Here is a 26,418-nt window from a genome sequence, read left to right as displayed (position 1 = left end):
GGTCAGCCTTTCACCTTACCCACAGCCAGGCAAACTATGACAACAGATGCATCGGACTATGCCTGGGAGCACACCTGGCAGGCCAGTGCATTCAGGGCAAATGGACTACAGATCAGAGGCATCTGCATATCAATCAAAAAGAAATGGTAGCAGTACAGAATGCCCTTACAGCTTTCAAGGACCTTCTACACCCAGGACAACTAATAATAAAGACTGACAATACCACAGTAATGTGGTACATAAGCAAGGGGGGCACACATTCCTACCCTCTATGCAGGCAAGCAGTGACCTTGTGGAACACTGCACTGTCTTACCAGGTTCAATTACAAGCACAATTCCTGCCAGGAAAGAAAAACACATTGGCAGATGACCTAAGCAGAAACATCATGGATCCACACGAATGGAAACTAGATGCACAAGTATTTGCAATGATAGCTCAAAAATGGGGACGCCCAGACATAGATCTGTTTGCAAACCCCCACAACCAACAACTTCAAAAATTTTGCACAAGGAACTTCCATCCACTAGCTTGGAAAGTGGACGCCTTCTCATTCAGTTCGAAAACATTAACAGTGTATGCCTTCCATCCACTGCCTCTTCTAGCAAAGGTACTGCTGAAAGTCAGATTAGAGAGGCCACAAATGATGCTCGTTGCACAAGATTGGCCACGCCGGCATTGGTATCCAATTTTAAGGAACATGGCCCATGGCCCACCATGGATTTTGCCACACATTCCTCACCTGCTCACCCAGCGAGACAATCTGATTCTACACAGCCAGCTCAAGACTTTAAACCTGGCTGCATGGCAAATTACCTAAACAACCAGCCAACACCTTTATCCAAAGCTGTTATGGATGTCATTCTGGAGGCCCAGCACCAGGAAAACCTATTCAGACAAATGGAAAAGATTTTGCACCTGGAACCAGGCTAAAGGCCAAAATCCCCTTGATCCAAACATCCCTCAGATTCTACAATATTTAACTGAGATGTTACGCAAAGGACTTTCCTTTTCATCTATTAAGATCCACGCCTCAGCAATTTCAGCTCATTACAGCACGGATCCTCCTTTATTCTCACATCCGCTCCTAAGACAGTACCTCAGAGGGGCTAAGAATGTAAGACCGCCAAGGAGAGCTCCAACACCTACTTGGGATCTCAACTTTGTTCTGGAAAAGCTTACACTGCCGCCCTTTGAACCAGCTTTTTCAGCTGATTTAAAATTTCTTTCATGGAAAACTGTCCTACTACTAGCAATAACCTCAACTAGAAGAGTCTCAGAGCTACAGGCACTAATGGCAGTGGAACCTTTCCTCATTTTTCATCAAGACAGAGTCTCTCTATGAACTAACCCTTCCTTTATGCCAAGGGTGGTATCCAGTGTGGCCCTAAACCAAACCATTCACTTGCCCACCTTCTTCCCAAATCCCCAGAACAAAGGAGAAAGACTCCTGCACTCTTTGGACAGTCACAGGCAATTACGTTACTACTTGGATAAAACTAAGGCTTTCAGAAAAACTGACCAGCTCTTTGTAGCCTATGCTACAGGATCACAAGGAAAAGCCATCTCAAAACAGACCATCTAAATGGATAGGGCATTGCATACGTTTCTGCTACATACATCATGGGAAAACCAGTACCTGCTAACATTAGGTCCCTCTCCACCAGGGCTACAGCTACATCAGCAGCCTTTCTCAGGGGAGTGCCAACCAAGGATATTCTGGAAGCTGCAACTTGGAGTTCAGTGCACACCTTCACCAAACACTATCACTTACCTCTATACTCTAAGACTAGAGCTGGTTTTGCCACTGCAGTTTTGCAGGACCTACTAGCTTCTTCTAACCCTGTTTGACTCCACCTCCCATCCTTAGCTTTGGGATTCAACCCAAGTGTGATGACTGCAGCAGGGTAACACGATGAACATAGTACAGTTTTGTACCTACCATAAATGTAGATGTTAGAGTGTTCACCCTGCTGCAGTCCAGGTTACCCTCCCTCCATCCCCTCTGAACTAGCTGAACTCATCACTACCACTCTATCCTGTACTACCTCTGTGGTGTATTTGCTTGTGCCTAAGGGTTTTGTTTTATTTTTATATCGATATATATATATATATATATATATATATATATAGATATATATATATATAGATGCCTCTTATATACCCCTGGCGCACTGACGTCAGGGAAGAAGTGACAGCAACCGATGCCGGACCAAGACTTTGGAATTCAGGCCGACTGCGGGACCGCCTGACGGCAGGATAACCCGAGTGTGATGACTGCAGCAGGGTGAACACTCTAACATCTGCATTTATGGTAGGTACAAAACTGTACTTTCTTCAAGGTATCTCCCCTCCCCCTTCATACCTATCTTCCCTAGCTGTCAAAGTGCTAAGGGTAATTTGACCCATTATCTGTATGTGATTGACAGCTCACAGCAGGTGACCTGACTAATGTACTGTTTTGTCACAGCCTTTCCTTCCTTAGTGGGGCACTTTTTTTGTTGCACTCCTCCTGCTGTCGAATTTAGATCTGACCTGCATAGCACTGGAAGAAATCACAGCTTTGCAAACCATCAAACTCCCAGTTTCTTTCCTTCCAGTTTGGTTAAATAGCCAACAACTGATGGACTACAAACATGATATATTTCACGTAGGTGCATGACAGTAGTTGCATGTTTTTTAAGTGGTAATTTAAGATTAAGGTATGACATACTTCATGTAATCTTATGTAGTGTTATCTATGTAAAAAGATGCAATTAATGTGTATGCATGGTCATTGCAAATGTATGCTCTTTGTTCATGCAGCTGTTACTGTACTGTTGCCTGTACTTCCTCACTGTACTTTGTCATATATCAGTAGGGCTGTTCAGATAATTGAGATTATAGTTCGTCATTTATATTAGATTAGAGTGGGATGGGCAAGGCAGCTCTGACATCACTATATGGGAGGTTCACTGCCTCTTCTATACATCACTTTGTGGGAGGAAACGTTCTGGTAACTACAACAAGAGGTCTGGCAGACATGACATCAGCAATTAAGAGCCAGCTAGAGGTTTTTCAACTGGGTTTTCAAACTGAAACTAAAACAGTACAGAAAGGTAGGAAGCCTATAAGGTAAAACAATAGAGTGGATTACTTTTTAAAGCTCTGGTGATTATTTTTTTAATCAGGATCAAATAACAGGGACTAAAAGGCAGCAGGTTGAGCAATCTGCTTTAATATCCCATTGTTTTACTTTAACAGTAACCATGGTGGTAATCTTTCTTTAGATGTTTACGTCCATATTTGTCTTGAAGTTTTTGGTGTTACTGTAACTTGTATCATGGCTGAAAAGGGGCCCTGTAACTCCAGTCCTCTTGCCTGATATAAACACAGTGAGAGATAGCAATGTTGCAAAGAGATTTTTCAGGTGTCTGCATACAATGTAAATGTAGCATTGAGAGTTGATGCTAAGAGCTGCTAACAAACATTAACTTAAAATCCTGGGTTTGATTCCTTTTTTTATACTTTGAGAAAATTCAATACACAGTTCTCCCTCCTTATTTGTCCCTGAAAAAAAGCCTTGTGTGTAGTTGTTGTGTCTTTTGGCTTTTCCCGGTTAGGGGTCGCCACAGCGGAACTCCTGTCCGCTAATGATTGGCAGTTGATTTTTACGTGCCGAGTTGCCAGCCCTGACGCACAACCTTCAACAAAGGTACGCCCATTCACGCACGTCTCCACGCAGAAGACGCTCTAGCTGAGAGTCGAACCGGACAGCGTCTTACTGTGAGGCAACAATACTACCGCAGCACCACCACCGCGGATTGTGTGTAGTTAATGTATTTAAAAAACATTACATGCACATGCGTGCACACACAACACCACACCAGTTGAAAATAACTGTGAATAATTAAGCTAACCTTTCAGAAAGCTTAGCTTGGGGATGTAAAGTCATTTTCTTTCCAAAGGAAAGATGTGTTTTGAAGGTAGTAAAAGCATATTTGAATTAAGGTTAGTTGCCATTCCAGATCATTACAAGAACTGCAGTGGAAAAATGTTCAAAACCTAAAATTTTCTCAAGAAGCTCTGTCTGTTAGTTCACATCTCTGATTCTTCCTGATCAAGCTTTTAACTTTTATTCTGTCTGTTCTCCACCATTGGAAGGGTCTGTATCATGTTGTCGAGCTTTTAAAGGTTCGAACACCATATAGTCGACACCATATGTTCGAACTTTAAAAGTTCGAAAACGTAAAAAAAAAACACAAACTTACCTGAAGATTGTAAGCAGGGGGGCAGGCCCCTGCACCCCCCACACCCCCCGCTACTTAAATATACCAACTCTGAGCACGCAGGAAAGGGAAAGTTTCCCTTACAGAGATCTCCGTTGAATTGCTCGAAGTTTTACAAGTTCGAGCATATGGTTTCGACCATATGACGTTTGAACTTGTAAAGGTTCAACATGAATGTGCCCCCCCCCCCGCACTGGAAGCATGCAATTTTGATTGTAGAATGTTGGCCATGGAACGCAACTGGCAAAAATGCTGTGTAAAGATTATGAACACCCTAAATGGGCTCTCTACATCCTGAGGTCTAGGTTATATAACTGCTAAGGAAAAGGAAGAGGCTTTCCCACTTCCAACAAGCAAACAACACTTCTAATGCACCTTTTTTTTTCAGAGAATGTGATTAGTTAGTTATTACTAAAGGTGGGAGATAGAAACCATGTTTATGAAAGAGAAACTTGTCTGAATGTTAATTTTATTATAATTGAATTATGAGAAGGTGTTTTATGTGATTTTTGATAAGATGTGGCAGCCCCCCCCCCATAAGTACACATCCAAATTGTTCATGGACTGTTCTGTCCTTGTGGGAAAGTATGTTGTACTACTAAGTCCGTTGGCAATGCATTCTAGGTGTAGTGGTTAGATGCATAATTGTACGTGTCTTGATGCATGTTTTTAGGAGGGATTAGACGACTCTTGATTGTTCTTTCAGCACACTGCATTACTGTATCTGGGCAAACCGAGATGCACACTTCGCAGTGGTGCAGCAGTTAACATGGTCACTTACAGCAAGAGGTTCTCCGGTTTGATTCTCTGCTGGGGTGCCTTCTGTGCAGAGTCTGCATGCCCTCCCTGCATTCATGTGTTTTTTCTCTGGGTGCTCTGATTTCCTCCCATGTTACAAAGACATGCAACTGGAGCATTTCTCCCCAGGCTTCTGCTAAAAATTGGCTTGTTTCAAGCCAGAAAAACAAATGTTAAATAAAAGAATTAAATAAAAGTCTACTATAGTGCAGTCATGTAAACCAGTGTCTCATGTTTGTGCACAGTGATGAGAAAGTAGGAGATATTTTCTTGTATTGTTGTGGATTGCTAGCTAAAACTTAATACAGTCTGGCCTGACTGCAAAATGTACTTCTGTTTAGCAAAAACAGATTAGGGTGACAGGATTTTCATTTAGCATATTATAATAATGTTTCTTTAACATTAAATTTCTTTTTTTTTTAATAACAATAGCTTTTTTTACATTTTTTTTTTTTTACATTTGCCTTAGATTTAAATGCATGGTTTATTTGAAAGCATGTTTTTAACAAAAATGTCCATATAAATCTCAAGCCATGAAAACCCTTTGCTCAAAAGTTGAGTGTGTAAAAATATGTGCACCCTGTGTAGTTGCCTATAAGTGCTTCTGTCAATCCCAACTCCTTTCCCTGTCATTTTCTACCAGTCCATCTTCAAATTACCATTTTCAGCAAAATAACTTCCTATTAACTTGTTCTGATTATTTAGAGAATGTCTTCTCATTTGTCCTACAGCTTTTACTTTTTCTACTGGATGTCCTAGGTTCAAAGGTATGCACTAGGCAATCCTTTTGCATACTATTACAGACCTAAAAAGTAATGTGTAATCAGTAGTAGTTCCCTGCAGCATCAAGTAGGGCAGTACAGGGTAGACCAGTGGAGAATTAGGTCTGCCTATCCAGTTATCTAGGTTTACCTTGATGGTAGGGGTGCTACTCTGCTTGGCATGTAGTGCAAGTTTATGAATCTGTCATGCCAGTGTATATTATTTATCTTTTGGTGAAGGTTTATTTCCTTTAACAGAGGATTTTTCAAGAATAATTTGTTTTGTGAAGGCACAGAAGGTTAAAGTGGGTCAGAACGTAAATGGTTTGAAATGCTAGACACAGATCCACACAGAGGAGTCTGTATGAAATTTGTCTGCACAGAGGTGTGAAGTTCTTCATATCAAACCTTTTGGCATTAAAGAAGCTAAATGTTCTGCTGTCTCTTCTAATTTTTTAGTATGTTTTTCCATTAGACCACACATTAGAAGCATAAATTATATATTTATATTAAATGTATTATAAACTATTAATTATAAATTAGCACTTGCCAATTCTGTAGGAATTCTGTAATCTGCAGGAACTAACAAGTAACCTTGAGACACCCAAGTTAACACGCCTCCATTCATTTGTTGATGAATTCCAACTAGTGAAATAAGTTTGCTGTATGCTGTCATTAAGTCTGTTGGAGTTTGCTTACTTCCTTGCTGAATAAAGACACTTTAATCTGATGTCAGACTGTGACTGCAGAACTGATTTATTTGCATTATTGATTTGATTTGTGCTTGGCAAAACTTGAATTCAGCAAACCAGAAATGCGGAATGCAGAAGGCTGCAGGCTTAAAAACTATTCACGATTATTTTATTTACTTTTTGCTCTTCCAGCACATTGATTGTTTTCTTTTCTTTCACCATATCATCCAGGGCTTATTGTGATGATTGTTTCTTTTTACCATACAGCCACGGCTTAACGTATGTACCCATTTGCGAAGCACATCTCTTCCCATAGTAGTATTGCACGAATGTGCGGTCTCTTTGGGTCCTTTGTATTACATCAAAAAGTTGCGTATGCATAAGGTTTAATGAAATTGCTCACAGACTGAGAAAGAATGCCTTGGAAAATGTTTTAATGGCACATAAGGTGGAAAAAATGGAAATATTTGTCTGCTTTTCCTCCTCCCACCTGCAGTTCTGATGATGCTCAAAAAATGTGAAGAGGCACGAACACCATATACTGGGTGAAGTATCCTTGCGCTAATGCGCACTCTCAACAATTCCCCGACTTCATCAGTTGTAACGCACTAGACCAGCTCTTCTCATCCCTCACAAGGGGAGATAACATTCTGGACTTGTTCTTACTAATGTGCGTGACTGATGCACCACTCCCATAGTATGTTCTTCCCTGGTAAGATCAGATCATTGGACTGTTTCATTGGAACCCCAGCCATAATCAAGAAAAAAAAATTCTCAAAAGCTAACTACAACCTCCTAAGGGAGGCCATCTGTGCCTTCACACCACTGCCCACCTCAGAGGATGCAGACAGCTATGCTGAACAGTACGCCAGTGCAGTATACAAGCATCTGTACAACTCCATGGACTCAGCCATACCCACTAGAACTAAAACCTGATCCTTAAGGAGAAACAAACCTGTTTGGTGGACATCTCTATCAACAGGCTTTACATTAAGAAGAAACTGTTGTCCAGGGGTAAAAGGGAACAAATTACAAATTGGAGAAACTTCCTCCTTAGCCTCAACAAGCAAATTAGATCACTAGAGAAAACCTCCAAGGCCAGTTATGAATCAAAACTAGCCTCCATAACAAAGGCAACCCATAAAGTCTTCAGTTATGTCAGGAAACTCTGTGGCAAAGCCCAGGTTTGTTCGAATTAGTACTTGACAGTATGACTTACACTGATCTTTGTTGACTTGGCCCATAGGTTCAGAGCAAACTCCCCCCCCCCCCCCCGTCCCCTCCAAAGGCCTTTTTGAAATCCCTCATACTTGTCCTGCACCTCACACCTCTGTAGATCAAGTGTTACAGGCCCTATCCAAAGCAAAGAACACAGCTTCCATGGGACCTGATAGTATCCCAGGATGTATTCTGCACCATCTCCTGCAAGAACTGGCTTTGCCATTGAACACCCTATTCAATCACAGCCTAATTACTGGCTTCATTCCAGCAGAGTGGAGAACTGCCATTGTCATCCCCAAGCACAAAGGTGGTGCCACTAGTGAGCCTGGAAACTATCGCCCCAATAGCTTGACAAGTCTGATCTGTAAAGCCATAGAGCGTATTACATATCTCATAAACAAGTCATAGAGCGTATTACATATCTCATAAACAAGGACATAGGCAATCTCCAAGCACTTGACCCCAGCCAGTTCGGATTTGTCAAGGGCAGATCTTGCCTCTTGAACCTGGTTGATTTCTTTGAGACTGTCACCAAGGCCCTGGATGATAGAAAGTTAGTACATACAGCTTACCTTGACTTGGCCAAGGCCTTTGACACAATCCCCCACTTAGGCATCATCGAAAAGCTAACGCAACTTGGTGTAAATCCCTATCTCATCAGGTGGGTGGCCAACTGGCTTACAGACAGGACCCTCAAAGTCAAAATAGGCACGTCCACCTCTGATAGCAGACATGTCGCTAGTAGAGTTACCCAGCGATCTGTCCTGGGACCCTGTTTGGCATACATATCTCTGAGGTCCAGGCAAAGACAAAAGGACTGTGGCTGACCAAGTTTGCGGGTGACTGTAAGTTGGGTGCTATTATTGACCCCCCAAATGATGTTAACATACTGCAAGAGGGTTTCACAGCAACTAATGACTGGTGCCAAAGTCATGGCCTCAAGCTAAATGTAAAAAATGCATCATACCATTCGACAAAAACACGACCCCTATTGATTACCACATCAATGGCAACCCTTTAAGCACACAACCTGTGGTGAGAGACCTGGGCACTCAGGTTGATGATAACCTCACTTTCGACCATCATGTAGCAGCAGTGTCAAAAGAATTTTACTTGGTTCATCTCATAAATAAATGGATTGCATCCAGAAAAAAGGAGGTTATTACCTTTCTATACTCATCCCTCATTAGACCAATAATTGAGTATAAAGCCCCATTTAGGATGTACCTCTCCAAACATCTGCACCACCTGGAAACGCCACTGAAATACCTCGCAAAGAGAATCCATGACCTCCAATACGTGCCCTATGCTGATAGGCTCAAATCACTATCACTATATTCTGTATTGTACAGATTGCTGAGGGGTGATTGTGTCTCACCTACAAGTCCATCTCCGAGATGGTCCATATCTGTAAGTCTAACTCCTCACGCACTACCTGCTCAAAAGGCCTGAATCTAATAATTGACATCAACAAAACCTTCTGGAGAGAGAGGTTTGTTTCCCAGAGGCTGCCCCATCTCTGGAATAGACTTCCCACACATGTCTTAACAGAGGACCTCGTTGACCATCTTCAAGTGCAACCATGATGAGTGGATGGGAAAACGCAGATTTGTCCCAGGGGGTTCCACCTATGTCCCTCATTGACAGGGGCAACAAGTGCTGACTGAGGTTTCTTTTTGGGGATAACCTCTTGGCTAGGCTTGGAAGGGCCCCAGGGCCTTTATCTTGGTAACCTCCTATGATCCTATGAAAGGGAAATTAGCATAAAATGAGGAAGAGGATGGGGGGGCACCAGCTTACCCATCTTTGCCTCCTGCAGCATCTTTCCTTCGGGTGAGGATTCACTAGGACATTGTCAGCCTCACATCAGACTGTCCTCACCTGCATGATGCTGTGCAAGACCATTTGACAAGATTTGATATATGATGGTGGCGGTTTCAACACCTCTGCGGTATGAAGAATTTACTGCAGTGTCTCCTCCAGGTTTTGCAGCTAAGAACTTTCCTCAAAGATCTAGTATTATGGTAATTACCTATAAGTTGTGTTTTTTAACAACATTGACTCGCACAATGACTCAAAAGTCGTAGTAATGAATGTAAACCAGTTTCCACTGGCTGCAGACATTTTCCTGAAGATATCGTCATTAAAACATAAGTGAAAAATGTACCTGTCTTATGAATTGATATACAGTAATCCTCTTTTCCACTGCTTTTAAGCTACGTAAACTTTCCATTTAAATATATAGTGAATGGCTGCTTATGTCAAATTTGAATTCTGCAAATTTGAAGTAAAGGTGACAGCAAGGGCCCTCCTTGGGGTCCTTTTAGTAGTTTGGGATCGCTTGTGTATGGGCCATTTGGCCAATCGGATCAGTCTCCATAATAAATTAATATACTCTGGGACCCGGCCATTAATCAATTTAGTCTTTTACAGATAAAGTACGACAAATATAAAGTGGGACTCTATTTCACAAACAAACCATAGAACGAATTACATAACCTGCTCTTAAGGCCATCCTGGACTCCTCTATTTTATAAGTTTAATTGTTTGTGTCTTTTGGCTTTTCCCAGTTAGGGGTCACCACAGCGGAACTCTGGTCCGCTAATGATTGGCATTAGATTTTTACGTGCTGGCTTGCCAGGCCTAATGCACAACATTCAACGAAGGAACGCCCATTCACGCATGTCGACATGCAGAAGACGCTCTAACTGAGAATCGAACGGGCAATGTCTAACTGAGGCGATAACGCAAACCCATAAGCCAGACAGTTTTCCCCTTGGGTATCTTTAGCAAAAAAGTATAAGGACCCAAGCTGTCTAATCTTGAATGATGCAACATAAGTCTGCACCCATTAATTCTTTAATAAAGTTTCTTTGTATACATTCTAGTTCTAGACTGTCTTCCGTATTATATATACAAAACACCATATTATACTCAAAAGGACAGAAAGAGGATGTAAACTGTTACTAGAAACTTTTTACTGCCTGAAGAAAAGTTCTTAAGAATTTAAACAGGATACTTTTAACTCCTGTGCTTTTAACCTTTTGAGTGTTTGGATCTAAATTTAAATTTTTTAACAGTAATTCCTAAGTCATTATATTCCAATGATTTTTAGCCTAAATGGTCGCAAATTTATTCTTAACTCAACCTTAGCCCTCCCAAAATAAAAAAAAAACTGCACACACACACATCTTTGTTAACTTAGTCCAGTTTGATTGAACCGTAAATATACATTCTAATCCATTAAAATAGATCACATCATCTGAATTGGTGACAGTAAAACATTTTAATATCATCGGTATATTTCGCCCACCATGCTTTAGATGTAGTTGGAATAAATGAAAATACCAAATTAAACATCGGTCCTAAAACGAAACCCTGTGTAGATTCCGTCCCAAAACTAAACCCTGTGTAGATTCCTACCCAGTCTGAAGTGTAACTTTCTGATCTAATCTAACCCCTTGCCACCTCTCCGACAGCCAGTTACCTACCCAACAAATATTAACGGAATTAACCCTAGGCTTATGCAAAGCATCTAAAATAGCAGAATGAGGTACACTATCAAATGCTTTTGATAAAACTAAATACACTGCTATAACTGACATAGCCTTATCAAAACCTTCTGATACTAGGTTATAGAATTCAACAGCATGGATAAAGATAGATCACCATGTTATGATCCATTACTATCCCTGAATGTCTATATTTAGGATCTGTAATGTATACACCATTCAGTACTTTTCACAAACAACAAGGTTAAACTGATAGGTCTGTAATTGCTGATGTAATCCCGTGGCCATCCTTTATGAACTAGAATAACATCAGCCAGTTTCCAACTTGCCGGAGCTATACCAAAACACAACAGATTATTAAAGAAGTGTAGAAAAGCTCAAAAGCACCCAGGAATATTACCTGAGCCTGTACTGCTACAACCCTGTTTAGTCTGGCCCAACGCATGTCCAAGTTAATAACAGGGCAGTCTTGACATATCCCAGTTGATGGTCCTACTGTGAGACTATTGCATATATTGGCTTCATCATCTAAAGCTTGTTTATTAAACAAGTTGGCCAATTTCATATATGCATACGTAGCTTTGCCATTAATAGATATAGATCCAAAAACTTTATCATGTTTTCCAAAATGCCTAACATATGAATACAGTTTTTTGATTGAACAAGCATTCACTAGGTTTTGCTCAAATTTATACCTAGCTTGATGCAATAATGTTTTCATTTTTGGGTTTATCTTGTCCAAAAGACAGCATTCAGCATCCTCCTTCCAGGTAGTTTCCACACTTGGAGACAGATGTGCACCTGTGATGATGGCAGTGCATAAAGTCAGTTTTGTCAAAGTATGTTTGTCTCCCCGCTCCTACCAGTTCTTTACTTCCTTAGTTGCTATTTCTGTCATTGCCATTGCCTGTAAAAGTCCTTTATTTGCATGCCCCTTTTATTAACTTTTCTTAATCCTGTAAATGATGGAAAAGACGACTTGGACTGCAGTGAGGGTTCCACTTGATTATGTTGGAGTTTCTCTGCCTGGGACTTTATTTGTATGACTGTCCAGGACTTGTTCCTGTCAGAGGTGAGCTAACATTTTCCCCAAGCCTACCAGGCTTTACAGGAGTAGTAATCACTCTGGATCATCTCAGATGCTTTCTTCCATTGTGGTCCTCCATTTCTGTGAAGGGTTTGAGGCTTTATAGAGAGAGAGGGAGATGCTCATCTGGCTTCCATTCTAGGCGGTCTATCCATGGTCTTTCTGTCACTCTTCCCTTATTGATTTAACCTAGCCCTCTGTCCATCAAGCCTGATCTTGGGGAACAGCTTCTCAGGTCATGAATTCTAGGGCTTCATCTCTAGACTTCCTCAGCTCCCATTTTTTTCTGCTCATATTGAGAAAAAGCCTTTGTGAGAACCCATGCAAAGGTCCACATTGCAAAAGTGATGGATCAGACATTAGGTTGACTAATGGTGGAGCTAGAGTTTCTGGTGCAGAGTTTTGTCCTTGGAAACCTTTAATATGATGCCAAAAACAGGAGTGATGAAGGCTTTACCCCTTGATGCGCTTGCCTTTCTGTGCAACATTTGTGACTAATCTCAATTATGAGCAAGTCCTGGAGCTGTAGATGGTTGCATGGCACCCTTGTCCTTCATATACCCTTGAAAGTCTGATGGTTGACTGAAATATCTTGCCTTTTGGCCCTCTTTGGAAGTCTGGTGGTGAGAATTTGTTTGTTTGGCAAATTGCTTGAATCCCTGAGTTGTGTGAGTTCTGCTTTTAGTGATCTGCAGTTTTTAGGAAGCCCTGTTCTAAATTAAGTCTTATGTTGCCCACTCCCCACATTGTTACTGTGTTGCTGAGCTGTGTGGCTCCCCAGTAATCCCTTTCTGAAAGCCAGCTCTCTGCACCAAGCAAAATTTCCCTTAAGAGCACACAGGGAGCACACTCCAAATCTGGGGCTGGACTTCCTCTCCAGGCCCCAAGTAAGACTCAGCCTTTCTCTCTGCAAAAAACAGTGGTCTATATCCCTGTTCCAAGTAGCTACCGCACACACTAAGATTTGATTTTTCACACACATGCACACACCTGGGAAAAGCTGGCACAGATTTACTAGCTGTGCCACCTCCACCCAGACGATATGGTAGATTCACTGCCATCAGCCAGCTACTTTAAGGCTCTTACCAGGTTACCCAATTGCTTTTAGTAAAATACTTACTTATACAAATGGTAGTATTAACCAAGCAGCAAGACTTTCAGGAGCATGAAGCCCACAGTGCCACCAGATAAATGCAGTTACTCTCAAAGGTTAAAGCAATTTCTAAAAGACCAGCCACAGTCATCATCTTCTTTTGGCTGTTCCCGTTAGGAGTCGCCACAGTGGATCATCTGTTTCCATTTCTTCCTGTTCTCTGCATCTTGCTCTGTCACACCAACCACCTGCATGTCCTCTGCATCTTCCTCTGTCACACCAACCACCTGCATGTCCTCTCTCACCACATCCATAAACCTTATCTTAGGCCTTCCTATTTTCCTGTTACCTGATAGCTTTATCCTTCGCATCTTTTTCCCAATATACTCAGCATCTCTCTTCAGCACATGTCCAAACCAACGTAATCTTGCCTCTCTGGCTTTGTCTCCAAACCTCCAAACCTCCAACCTGGGCTGACCCTCTAATATACTTATTCCTAATCCTGTCCACCCACGTCACACCCAGTGCAGATCTTAACATCTTTAACTCTGCCATGTCCAGCTGAAACTCCTGCCTTTTTGACAATGCCACTGTCTCCAACCCATATAACATAGCTGGTCTCATTACCCTCTTGTAGACCTTCCCTTTCACTCTTACTGGTACTCTTCTGTCACAAATCACTCCTGACACTTTTCTCCACCCACTCCATCCTGCCTGTACTCTTCCTCAATCTCTTCCGCACTCACCGTACAGTGAACAATATAAATGTATATCTGGAGTAGGGACTTCATTTGTCAGCAACCTGTGGGTCTTGGATCCGATATCGGATCCCAGCCAGCAACTTATACAGCTATGGATTCGAGCTCCTAGCTCCTCCCCTCACCCATAATCCCCTGCCAACCCCAAATGACCTCAGATCTAGTTTGCCGCTCTTAGGTGTGACAACTGGATATCGAGCTCCTGGCATTTTTCAGATAAGTGACTCTGTTTCTGGTCAGATTAGTATAATTTTCATTATTTAAACAGTGTGTGTGTGTTTAGGTTTCCCTTTTTTTGTTAATTCTTAAATTTTTAGAGTTAACCCTCCCCTCGCTGATCGTTAGTGTGTGTGTGTTGCTTGCGTTTGGGGCCTAGCGTGCTTGTGTAGTTTTATTTAGTTTGGGTTATCATGTCAGAGGCCCCAAAACCCATCTTCTCCAAGTGCGCCGAGTGTGGCCATAAGCTCTTTCCGGCAGATGGCCACACTCTGTGTGTTCGGTGCCTTGGGGTTGAACACCTGTCCTCGGGATGTACCATTTGTGCAGCGTTCAACCCCAGGGCACTGAAGGAGCAGAGGTCGAAGCTGGTCCTGGCGGGACTTTTGTCCCCGGATTCGGCTTCGGCCTCCGCTACTCCTGTGGCACCTCCTCAGCCAGTGGTGGTGGCCACTCCTGCCCCCCTTCCCCCGGCCGGGATTCAAACTCCCACTAAGGCGCCGGAGGACAGGGAGGCCAGGAGGGAGAAATGGAGGGAGAAGCACCACAAGCGGCGGGCCGAGGCCTCCGCTTCGCCCCCCCCCCCAGCTAAGCGGGCTTCTCCCTCCACGGCTTCCAAGTCTCCTCCTCCTCGGCTCCAATCACCTTGCTTCTCCCCGGGACCCGAGGAGGAGGAGACTCTTATCTCCGTCGAGGTCATCGAGGCGGAATTCCAGGCCTGCCTCGGTGGCCTCGTCGAGATCCACCTACAGCCTGTCTGCAGACTTGGACCGGATGATGAGAAGGTTCATCCAGGCCCAGCTGCAGATGGGAGTGCTCCTGCCTACCTCCCCCTTCGGGGGGGGGAGCTCGACACCCTTTTTTGCTCCGATAGCTCCTTCTCCGACCCGCTTCCAGGGTTCGGAGCTCTTGGAGCCAGGAAGCGTAGGAGCCGGGGGTGGGTCGGCGCCGACGGTACTGGATACTTCGGATCCGACCCTGCCCTTGAGTCTGTCTGTTCCATCGTCGGATCCGACCTCTCGGAGCCATGGCCCGAGTTTCGGATCCGAGGGATTCAGTGTGCCTTCGGCTCCTTCCAGGTCAGAGCACACTGGTCCCTTGGATCCGACGGTCTCGGCGCTGGTTCCGATCCCTTCATCGGATCCGAGTGGGAGTCTGCTTTCGGAGCCCAGGGAGAGCGGCTCCCCCTCTGCCTTCGATGTAGTGGAGAGGGCTCTGTCGAGAGCATCCAGACCCCCAGCCCTTGTTTCGGCTCCACCCTGCACTCCTCTGCTGGGTCAGGCTTTCATCACCCGGCCACAGGGACAGCCTGCTTCGATGTCCCAGGTTGTTCCGTTGGAACAGGACATTGCTGGTGAGACCTCCTCAGACAGCCCCCCCCCCCCGAGGAAGTGCCTCACAAACATAAGTGTAAGAGGAGGCACGTGGACCCCCCCCCCCCCCGAGTCCTTAACAGAGGACACGGACTTGGATGAAGGGGAAGGCTCCCTAAGGTCACCCGCTGAGGATTGTCTCCTTTGGAGACATCATGGAAATGCTCAGGATCAGGGGGGGTGGTCTGCCCCCAAGGCTTCCTCTGACAAGTCAGTGTTTCTGGAGGCATTCGAAGCAGGCCCGTCTACCTCTTGGGTGTCCCCTCCGGCCGACCCCCTGGTGGACCTTATTACCACCAGGGCGTGGAAGAAACCGGACACTGTGGAGCCAGTCCCTAAATGCCCGGATAGGATTTTGAGCCCACCCCCGCAGACCGAACCCACTGGAGCAATGGTCCCCCCGTAGATGCCATGTTGATGGCGGCAGCCACTAAGAGGGAACTAGCTCAGGAGAGCCCCTCGGTCCATCCACCGAGCAAGGAGTCCTGCTCGATGGATCGCCTTGGGAAGTGGGTATTTAGTTCAGCGACCTTCTCAGTAAGGTCCCTGAACTGCATGGCACATGTCATCAGGATGCAGCGAGATCTTATTAAAGAATACGCTGCTTCCCCCCCCAGAGTCCATGTCGGCGGAGGACAAGCAGTTGTACTCCACTCGTATGGCCACTCTAAGGTCTATTTCCAATACCTCTATGCGGCTGTTGTCCCACGCCATTGAGGGAGCCGCTAGAGCTAGTGGAGTGGGCCTAGTTATGAGACGTCAAGCCTGGCTCCGACATTGTGACTTAGCGGAGCTCTTTAAGGCGTCCTTTGCGAATGCACCCTTTGATGGTTCTGCCTTGTTTGGCAAGACCGTTCGCGAGACACTTGTCCAGAGCGAGAAGGACGGGAAGACGTGGTCTGCCGTCTGAGTCCGCTCCTCTGCTCCCCAGAGGTCCTTCTCCAAGAACCGAAAGGGACAGAAGAAGATGTGGTTCTGGAAATCGCAACATTCCCAGCCTGCTCTGGACAACCAGTCCTTCCATGGCAGAGGAGGACAGGGAGGACACCGCCCTAGAGGCAGAGGGGACCCGAGAAACTTTGGGTCCAGAGAATCTTTCTCTGATCAGCCCACGCAACAGCCCTGAAGGGTTGCCCGACTGCTCCACTCTGGAGGCAGTCGGGGGGGGGGGGCGCTTCTCGAGGCATCTGGCGGCATGGGAGTCCATCACGTCAGACCGCTGGGTGCTTCGGATCATATCCAGAGGTTACAAAATCCCAATGCAACATATCCCCAGACTCAGGAACCTCCCCGATGTACCCACCCGGTCAGAGGGAGGCTGCAGCTGCAGAAATCCAGCAGCTGCTAGAAAAAAGAGCCATCCAACCCGTCCCCCCAGACCAGCTTGGATTAGGGTTTTACTCCAGGTACTTTCTGGTGCCAAAAAAGACGGGGGACTTGAGACCAATTCTAGACCTTTCCCTCTTGAACCTGTCAGTAACCAAGGAGAAATTCCGAATGGTCACTCTTCAATCCATTCTTGCCCTCTTGCGGGAGAACGACTGGATGTGCTCAATAGACCTCAAGGATGCGTACTACCACATTTTAATGGACAGACGATCCAGGAGGTTTCTCCGCTTCCGGCTGGGAGCCAGCCACTATCAGTTCAGGGTCCTTCCCTTTTGGCCTCACCACAGCCCCCAGGGTGTTCACCAAAGTTTTAGCAGTGATAGCGGCCCACCTGAGACTCCAGGGAATGCAGGTTTTCCCGTACCTGGACGACTGGCTCCTGACCGCCCCAACAAGGCATCTACTCTGCTCAGCCAGAGACTTTTTTCTCCGCCTAGCCCCCCAGTTAGGCATCACGATCAATATGGGCAAATCCTCCCTTGCACCGACACAAGTGATAGAGTTCATAGGGGCCAGATTGGATACAAGAAGTCTGCGAGCCTACCTCACTTTGGAACGACTACAGAATGAGATATCATGTGTGGGCCATCCTCCAATCAGAAGCTCCACCGGCGGAATTGGTCCTGAGGGCACTGGGCTCCATGGCAGCGGCAATAACGCTTCTTCCATGTGCTCGTCTAAATATGAGGGTACTATAGTGGACCCTCCATGTACAATGGTCCTTTCAGCTTCTTCCTCTCAATCACCCTATCTCTATCAGCAAGGCTTGCAGGAGGGCCCTGTTATGGTGGCTCCAGTCTCCAGACAGGCCGACCCTTTTGCGCTCCACATCCTCTCGTCATGGTGACCACAGACGCTTCTCGCCTCGGGTGGGAGGGGGGGCATTGCTCAGGCAGAACAATCCAAGGCACGTGGAATGACACAGAGACCTCCCTGCATATCAATGTTCTGGAGATGAGGGTGGTGCTGTTAGCGTTGCAAGCACTTCAGAACCTTCTCCCCGTAGGAACTATTCCGATACAGATGGACAACATGTCAGTTGTCTGGTACATCAACAAACAGGGGGGAACCAGGTCTTACCCTCTCTGCCGAGAGGCCATGAGGGTGTGGGAATGGGCGATCTCCACCAACCGCTTTCTGATCGCAACATACATTCCAGGACGGGCCAACATTCTGGCGGACAAACTCAGCCGCACCATTCTTTCCCCTTATGAGTGGTCTCTCAACTCCCGAGTAGCGAAGCGGATATTTGCAAAATGGGGGCAACCCTGCTGCGATCTCTTTGCCTCTCCCTCAAATACGAAATGCGACAGCTTTTTCGCTCTGATTCCCCCACCAGGGGACGCCCCGAAAGACGCTCTAGTGCATGCTTGGCCACCCGGTCTACTTTATGCCTATCCTCCTCTACCCCTGATGCTAAAGCTCTTACAGAAAGCCTCTCGGTTGGGGAGCAGAATAATCCTCATTGCCCCATTCTGCCCTCGGCAAACTTGGTTTTCTTACCTGTGGTCTCACTTGGTGAATCCTCCCTGGATTCTGGATCCCAGCCCGGATCTAATATCCCATCCATCAGGCTTACCGACCCCGAATCTGGACAACCTGAAACTGACAGCTTGGCTGCTCCAGTTCCACTCTTAATCAGGACTCCCGGCATCTCTTCACCAGTCAAAGCCATCTTGGTGGCAGCAGATAAACCTTCCACCAGAAAAGTTTACCGCAGTAAATGCAGGCGCTTTTCCATCTGGGCGGAACATCATAATTTGGACCCCTTCACTGCTCCATTAACGTCCTTGTTGGACTTCCTCATCGGACTTTTTCAGCAAGGGGCTAGCTGTTTGACAGTCAAGGTACAATTGGCAGCCATCTCCCATTACCATGTGGGACATGAGACAGGTCCTTTGATGTCAGCTAAACTATGAAAAACCTTCCTCAAGGGTACTTTTCTGCTCAGGCCCCCTATCAAAGAAGCCGTACCCCCTTGGGATCTATCACTAGTTCTTCAAGCCTTGACTGCTGCTCCCTTTGAACCAGCTGCCTCGGCCGAACTTAAATATCTGTCTTGGAAAACAGCATTCCTGGTAGCCATCACTTCAGCGAAAAGAGTTTCAGGACTTCAAGCTCTTTCCGTAAAACCCCCTTACTTGTTTTTTCATCAGGATAGTGTGTACCTCAGGACCAATCCCTCCTTCCTATCCAAGGTGGCCTCAGAAACCAGTATCAATCAGTCCATCAACCTGCCAGTTTTCTTTCCTAATTATCAAAATAAAGGAGAGTACAAGCTGCATTCTTTAGATGTGCACAGGCAGCTGCGTTTCTATATTCATAAGACTGTTGGTCACAGACTTTCCGATTAGCTGTTCATTTCCTTTGCCAAATTCAGTTTGGGTAAAGCCATTTCGAAGGTCACCTTATCACGCTGGATTTCCCAATGTATTCTTCTAGCTTATGAAGCTTCTGGGAGGCCCGCACCTCAGGGAGTCCATGCACATTCCACTCGCTCCATGTCTACTTCTGCTGCCTTTAGATCTAGAGTTCCCTTGGATGATATTTTCTCGGCAGCCACTTGGGCCTCATCTCATACCTTTATCAACCACTACAAACTGGACGTCATTTCCAGAGGGAGAGCATCCCTTGGCTCCGCAGTGCTCCGGAACATCCTTCCACGATGGCCGCCCAAGATTCAGGTAGCTGGGGACTCTGTCCCACAGGTTGCTGACAAATGAAGTCCCTACTCCAAATTAAGAAGTTATGTACTCACCGTAACGTTCCATCTGAGTAGGTGGCTTCATTTGTCTGCAACCATCCCCCCCTCCTTCCCCCTGGCCTTCAGAAGAGTTAGTTTTGTTGTATTATCCAGCTTTTTCCTGTTGGGATACCTTTCCAGATATATGTAGGAGGTCAAACTTGATCTGAGGTCATTTGAGGTTGGCAGGGGATTATGGGTGAGGGGAGGAGCTAGGAGCTTGGATCCATAGCTGTATAATAAGTTGCCGGCTCGGATCCGATATCGGATCCAAGACCCACAGGTTGCAGACAAATGAAGCCACCTACTCAGATGGAATGTTGTGGTGAGTACATAACTTCTTATTAATAATAAACAGAATATGAAAATACTGAACATCTGTTTACAGTAAACACGAGTTCCACTTCACAGGAAATCTAAAAACAACTCTGATAGAAAGGTTCAGGCAGATACAGAAAGTTAATATTTAATTAGTCTTGCTATATTTTCCTTACTAAATAATTGCTGTTCCCTACTTACTAGCTATAGCAAGGCAAGATGAAATGGGTGAGAGGGCTTTGCAGTCAGTTTCCCCAAAACAGAGTGCTGAGTGCCACTATCACATCTCTCACTATTGTCTGAAATAATTTCATTGCTGGCTATAGTGACATCACATCCAGTCACGTGATTGTGATTCTCTCACTTCCCCCCTGACTAGAAGTTGAACCAGGATCTAGCACAGATGTGTCACAATACACACCTAGAGCTTTGCTAAGGCATCTGGAGACACTAAAACCATTCCGACCCTTTCATCCTTCCTATAGAGACTAACCAGCCATTCTCTGGCACCCCAGAGTAGCAATTAGTTCACCACTGAGGACAATAAGGGCCCAAGCCTTTAGCAGACATTGCATCTCTGGCTGCATTTATGCTTGTGAGATAAAATCTTTATGGCCTAAGCAAAGTCATTTATTTTCTGGCTGTTTTTTTAAGGTAAGCTGACCTGAAACCTAGAGAGATACCTACTGTAGGGACTGAAGCCTAGAAGGCGAGGAAGCAGTGTATACTCTCTTTAAGATTGTTGGCAGGTTGCTTTCCGTAGTGGTAGATTATCTACCTTGAGATTCTTGAGGAAACCTTCTAATTCCCAAATCTCAAGTATTTTAAGAAATTTTACATTAGAGGATGGTACCGTATATTTGCAAGCTAGACTAGCATTAATGCCCATACTTGAAATATTAGTATGTATATATGTACCATTTTTCAGCCAAGTTTGAGGAATCCGTTCAGGCTCCCTATTAGGGGCTACCCCTTCTAGTCTTGAAACATGCTGGGTGCCCTTTTCTTTGCAAAGAATTCGAGTAAACTAGTCTTGGGAGTACAGGTGTATGGGCAGAGGTCAGAGACTTGTGTGGCTGTATCCACTTTGTATGAATGCTGTCCCTTCCTTGGAGTGCCTGAGAATGTCAGCATTTGTTGGTTGGCCGTGCTATTGAGGAGGCTGGTGTAGTCCTTCCACATGCGTCAGACCCTCTGCACTAGCTCCATTTCAGTCGGTGTTGGTGTTCATCTATGGATTAATCGCTCTTTCTAGAATTCCTGTTGCTCTTGGCTTTGATGATGTGGATTTCTGCTCCATTTTATGGTTAGTATTCCCTTATTAATGTCCACTAGGTGATGGTCGTTTTTCATCTCTGAATCAGCTGGTCCTTTCCTACTTCCAGTTTCTTTGGTGTAAGGGGGGGGGGGTGGAAGAAGTTGAAGAGTACAAGTCTTTCTTTCTGTGATAGGAATCTTGCTTCGCTCTGTGGTTTTGTTTCCATCTTCGTTATGTGGAAAGGTGCTTCAGTTTGCAGTTCATTCTTGTAGGGGGAAGGGGCAGTTTTGTCTTCAAGATAACTTCACCTACAGGCCATGATTATGGTAATGGCTGATGCTGTTTTAAGCTAAATGCCTCAAAAGTGCTTTTATGGTCTTTCTTTGGCATTGTACAAGGTCCTTGTCCCCCTTGTTCTTGTTTCTTAACAGAGGTAACATTAGTCAAAGATATCACAGATGCAGTTATTTTGGAGAGTTGTTGAGTTTATTGGAAATTGTTTGGAAGCAGTAGTTTAGAGGGGGGAAAAATAACTGTGTACTTGATTAGCTTTGCAGTATTTTAACAGTTAAAAAAATGTGCAAGTTGGACATATCATTGCTGAGGAGTTTGATTCCCAAAATGGAATAGAAATTAGAGGTAACTTTGTAATAAGTAAGATATCTTAAACTTTGCTTATAAAATATATGTATATTTTTTTTTCTAGCCCAGAGTCTGCTGAAGATGCAATGTTTGATGTGAAAGTGGGTGACATCATTCTTACAGCAACAGATGGTCTCTTTGATAACATGCCGGACTTTATGATCTTACAGGAACTAAGACATCTTAAGGTATAATATTTGCTTTAATGGCAGACATGGCTGTCACCACATACAGCAGAATTTCTAAAAGATATATGCATGGACTTGCCTGTAAGAGAGTACTAGATTGTCTTCTTGCTGTATGTTCATATGCAGAATGATATAGTAACTTATCCATGCAAGTTTAAGCAGCATGGGGAATGTGGGCAAAGCAGTATGTATACAATTATACACATTACTGTCCATGGTTGTAAGCCTAATTGAAGAATATCCAAAATTCTGAAATGACAGATTAAGTATTGAAAAGCAAAATTTGGACTTTTACAGAGAAGTTTATTCAGCTTTCTTTGTTGTAATGCTCAATCAATTACTTTTATGTCGCCTAAGTGAAGCTTTTTTCTGTTTGCTAATACAGTAAGTTATTCATCACTAAATTTAAATTATCAAAAAGTTTTTCATAAGAAATGCAAAGTAATTCGTTAAGACATGTTAAGCCATATAAATTAAGTGTTTCTCTGCTTCTTACTCTTTACATGAATTTTCCTTAGCCATGTCGTTATAAAGAAATATATAAACTTTGGGGGAGGGAGAAGTATGAATGTCAAAGCATTTTTGAAATGTGGTATGCTGAAATGTCTTTGTTTGACTTGATTGTTTGTGTTGCCAGAAAAAATAGTTTTAATTTTGAAGGGCTCTGATTAGTAAGCATCACTTCAGTTACATCCTTTGCTCCCCTACACCTTGGTTAATCTCCATATGCTGTCCAGTGGTCTGCAGTTCTTTCCAGCCATCAGCATAGTTCAGATCCGCTTTTATCATTAGGAAATGTACATGCTTTCATTACCTAGAGTACTTGAACTAAGTTGATAAAAATTGGCAGTGTCCACCTAGAGTCCCTTTTGCAGTTCTAGAGAAGTTATCTTCACAAACATGGGGTAGAGGTAGCTCACAGTTGGATTCCAGAAGTTGTGTAGGTTCATCACCGGTAACATGAAGCACTAAAGGAATAAGGATGGAGAAGATGATAGGAATATGCATGTACTTTGAGATCCTGCAGTAGAGGTGTCCACCTTTTTTCATAAAGGTATGAAACTGATTTAATGTTTAGTTATCCAACTAGAATACATCTAAACCTAACTTGTTAGAAAATTTGAAAATATTTCTCACTGAGAACAAAAACCTTAAATGTGTTTGCAGGAGAGCAAGCTGGTGTCACCCTCCGTGTGGGGAGCTCTGCCCTCACCCCCCCTTGCTTTTGTTAAAAATCCAAGGTTGTTGCACCTTGGAGAATGGTTGTGCTGTTTGACTTAAAAATGTTAATGCAGAAAAGTTTTAAATCCACTTCATTGAAATCCATACTAAGAAGTATCCACTAAAAGAAATACATTTTTGGTGAGAGATATTTTAGCCAGCTTAGAGATACCTTAAATTGTGTGTTACTGCTTTCATACAGTTCTGACATGAATGCTTAGGGGGTGTGTGTGTGTGTGTGTGTGTGTGTGTGTGTGTGTGTGTGTACGGATGTGTGCATGTTGGTCACCTTTGGTATATATTAGTAATGGGATGTGAAACCCCCATGTTAATTGCTGATAGTTATATTTTTGTGGTGGTGTTTGTATGGTTCCAATCGCAGATGAAGCAAAGTTTTTTGTGATTGATTTTCCTTTGCCATGTGAGGCACTTTCTGATGCAGTCAGGATTGTGGTAATTGTTGTTTTATTATTTATTTTGTTGAACTGTGTATTGTATTTTATCAGAAAAAAATGAGGTTGCGTTTTGATTTACTGTGGTGTTTGTTGGGGTTATCTGCTGTTGTCATTTTGGCAGTTTCTGGACTTCATTATTTATGCTTTGTGAACAAGTGGATTTTTTGACCGTCAACTAAAGTTGTTTTTTTTTTTTTTAGATCTTTATATATTCATGTATGTGTGTGTTGTGCGTGTCTGTCTGCCCTGCAAAGCCCCTTTTAATTTTGTTCTGCATCTGGCTTTTATATTAGCTTGAACTGGCTCTCCTGTGGGTACTACTGTGGATACTACCTTGCTTTGCTGCCCGACTTCCCCTTTATTTGGATTTTGCAGATTGGACTTTGGATTAGTATTTTTCATTCCATCACTGAACCTGGCTGTTTTTAAGCCTTACAACTGCTAGGCCTACAGTTCTGCTAGGCTGCACTTGTGAATTTATAACTTGCTACCTTATTTTGTCATACATTTATCTCTTCATTATTTATTTGTAGTTACCAGTCACACACCAGCATTTTGAGTTTATTTTCTAGCATATGCTATGGGTCTTTATACCAGTACTCAGAATCATTTTCAGCTTCTTGCCTTTTGTACTCTTTTGTCTTGTTTAGTGTCCCTGCTGGAATAGAACACATACCTAGAATTCATCACTGGCATTGGGGACTTAACTAATCCCAGTACAGTGTTGAATATGCCATGGGGCAAAACATGACCTAGAACCATACGATATGGCCCTGTCACATATCCATGGATCCCTTTCTGCTGGGCACAGATAGGTGGGAACTTTGCTCATGTAATTCTAACCAAGGCACACTCCTCAATTATCAGATCTGTTAGAAACACTAAAGACTGGATATTATATCAGATTTAATTGCACAGTGTTGACCAGGTTCTTATTGTAGAGCCCCATCCTGACTGTATGATCCTATCCTTGTTACTGCATTGCTTATAGGTTTATCATTGTGCGGTATCCCAAGTTAGGTCAGTGTGGTAGAGGCGTTCACTTTCTTCTGCATGATAGAGAAAGGGAAAATGTTTAGGCTGGCATTGCCTACTTCTTTTGAGTATGCTTTGGGAGTAAAATCCAATCCAGCTTTTAGTACTTCATTCTCAGCCATTCACCCATTAGAGCAAGTATGTTCTTTCAGATGTTTAGAGTGGTCATCTCTGTCCTGGCATCACTCAGTTGGTTAATTTATAGTGGCTTTAGTATTAGAGTTGATAAGGAATCCTTCACTCTATTCTAAATTCCTTTGTAATAAGTAATTTAGGTTTCTCCAGGCCATGTGCATTTGCTAGCAGTATGCATAGGCATACTTTGGGCTTGGTATTCTATATTGTTGAGATCAGTGATTTGGTGGATGGAACCCTTCACATGGTCTGGTTACTGCATTATGCATTTATGATTGAAGTACTTCACATTGCAGCTGGTCTGGCTTGCTGCTCTTTACTCAGGCCGTATACAATCTGTCCATGTTATCTCATGAGATTAATGTATGGTCTTGAGCACTGTGAGCTTAGAAGGAAAGCATGATAGTCTGAAGTTCAGAGAGCAGACGAGCTTTCTTTAGATGATTTACCCAGAGGAGGTCTTTGTGCTTGTTCTGGAAGATCACTTTCATGGCAAATTATCATTTAACACTCTTCTGAGTGGTAGGCAGTTTTAGCAGCCCCACCAGCCTTTCCATTCAGAAATCTGTTTTAGTGGGAGAATGTGAACTGGTAGCTAATTTATTTCTTTGCCAGGATTGCTTTGATAAGGACAACATTCAGCCCTGCAGAGGAGCTTTTACCTTGGTCATATTTTGAGTTTATCAGTCCTATTTGCAAGGATTTCATTCTATTTTTTAGAATGCATACTATATGTAAACTGGATTCCTGCCCCAACAAGCTAGTTGTATCTTGCCCGAAAGTGCTGGGCCCAGTTCCGTGCTAGGTAACTCATCATTTCATGGCAGAATCTTTCCTTCTCTAAAGCAGGTTTTGGTCACTCCTCTTCTTAAAGCTGGATTAGATGCACGTGTATTTTGGAGCAGGTATTATACATGCAATTTGATTAATATTTGAATGATAGTAATGTTAATTTTTTGTTCTAATCTGGGATTTGGTCCAAGTGTAGTACTGAGACCCACCTAACTAGGGTTTAACTATTTCCTTTTTTAGAGAGAACATTGCTACTCTGTTCTTGTCTTGTATATCTCTCGCCTTAATTTGACAGTTAAGTATATGGTCATAGGATGCTTTTGAACTGCTTAAAGTAACATCGCATCTTTCCTCTTGGGTCACTTTTCTTCAGAGGGTGATATGAGTGAAGTTTAGTTCTTCATCCTACCCTGTCTTGTGGTGTACCTCAGGGTATTCAGTTTTGTGCACACTGTTTTTCTGTGT

At 43.7% G+C, this 26,418-nt stretch overlaps 1 protein-coding gene across 1 annotated transcript in view; it reads left to right on the top strand.

Moving 5' to 3' along the window:
- The window catches only part of LOC122787423 (protein phosphatase PTC7 homolog), a 185,815-nt gene that overhangs the window by 102,697 nt on the left and 56,700 nt on the right, over nucleotides 1-26,418 (top strand). The window contains exon 4 of the mRNA XM_044054134.1: nucleotides 22,192-22,315. Coding sequence (XP_043910069.1) covers nucleotides 22,192-22,315 — 124 coding nt within the window. The remainder of the gene's footprint in view (nucleotides 1-22,191; nucleotides 22,316-26,418) is intronic.

Source organism: Protopterus annectens, chromosome 13.part0 (assembly GCF_019279795.1).
Source record: "Protopterus annectens isolate FY-2018-M chromosome 13.part0, PAN1.0, whole genome shotgun sequence".
Classification (NCBI taxonomy): domain Eukaryota; kingdom Metazoa; phylum Chordata; order Ceratodontiformes; family Protopteridae; genus Protopterus; species Protopterus annectens.
The sequence above is the reverse complement of the archived record's forward strand: the minus strand, read 5'-3'. Positions and strand labels throughout refer to the sequence as shown.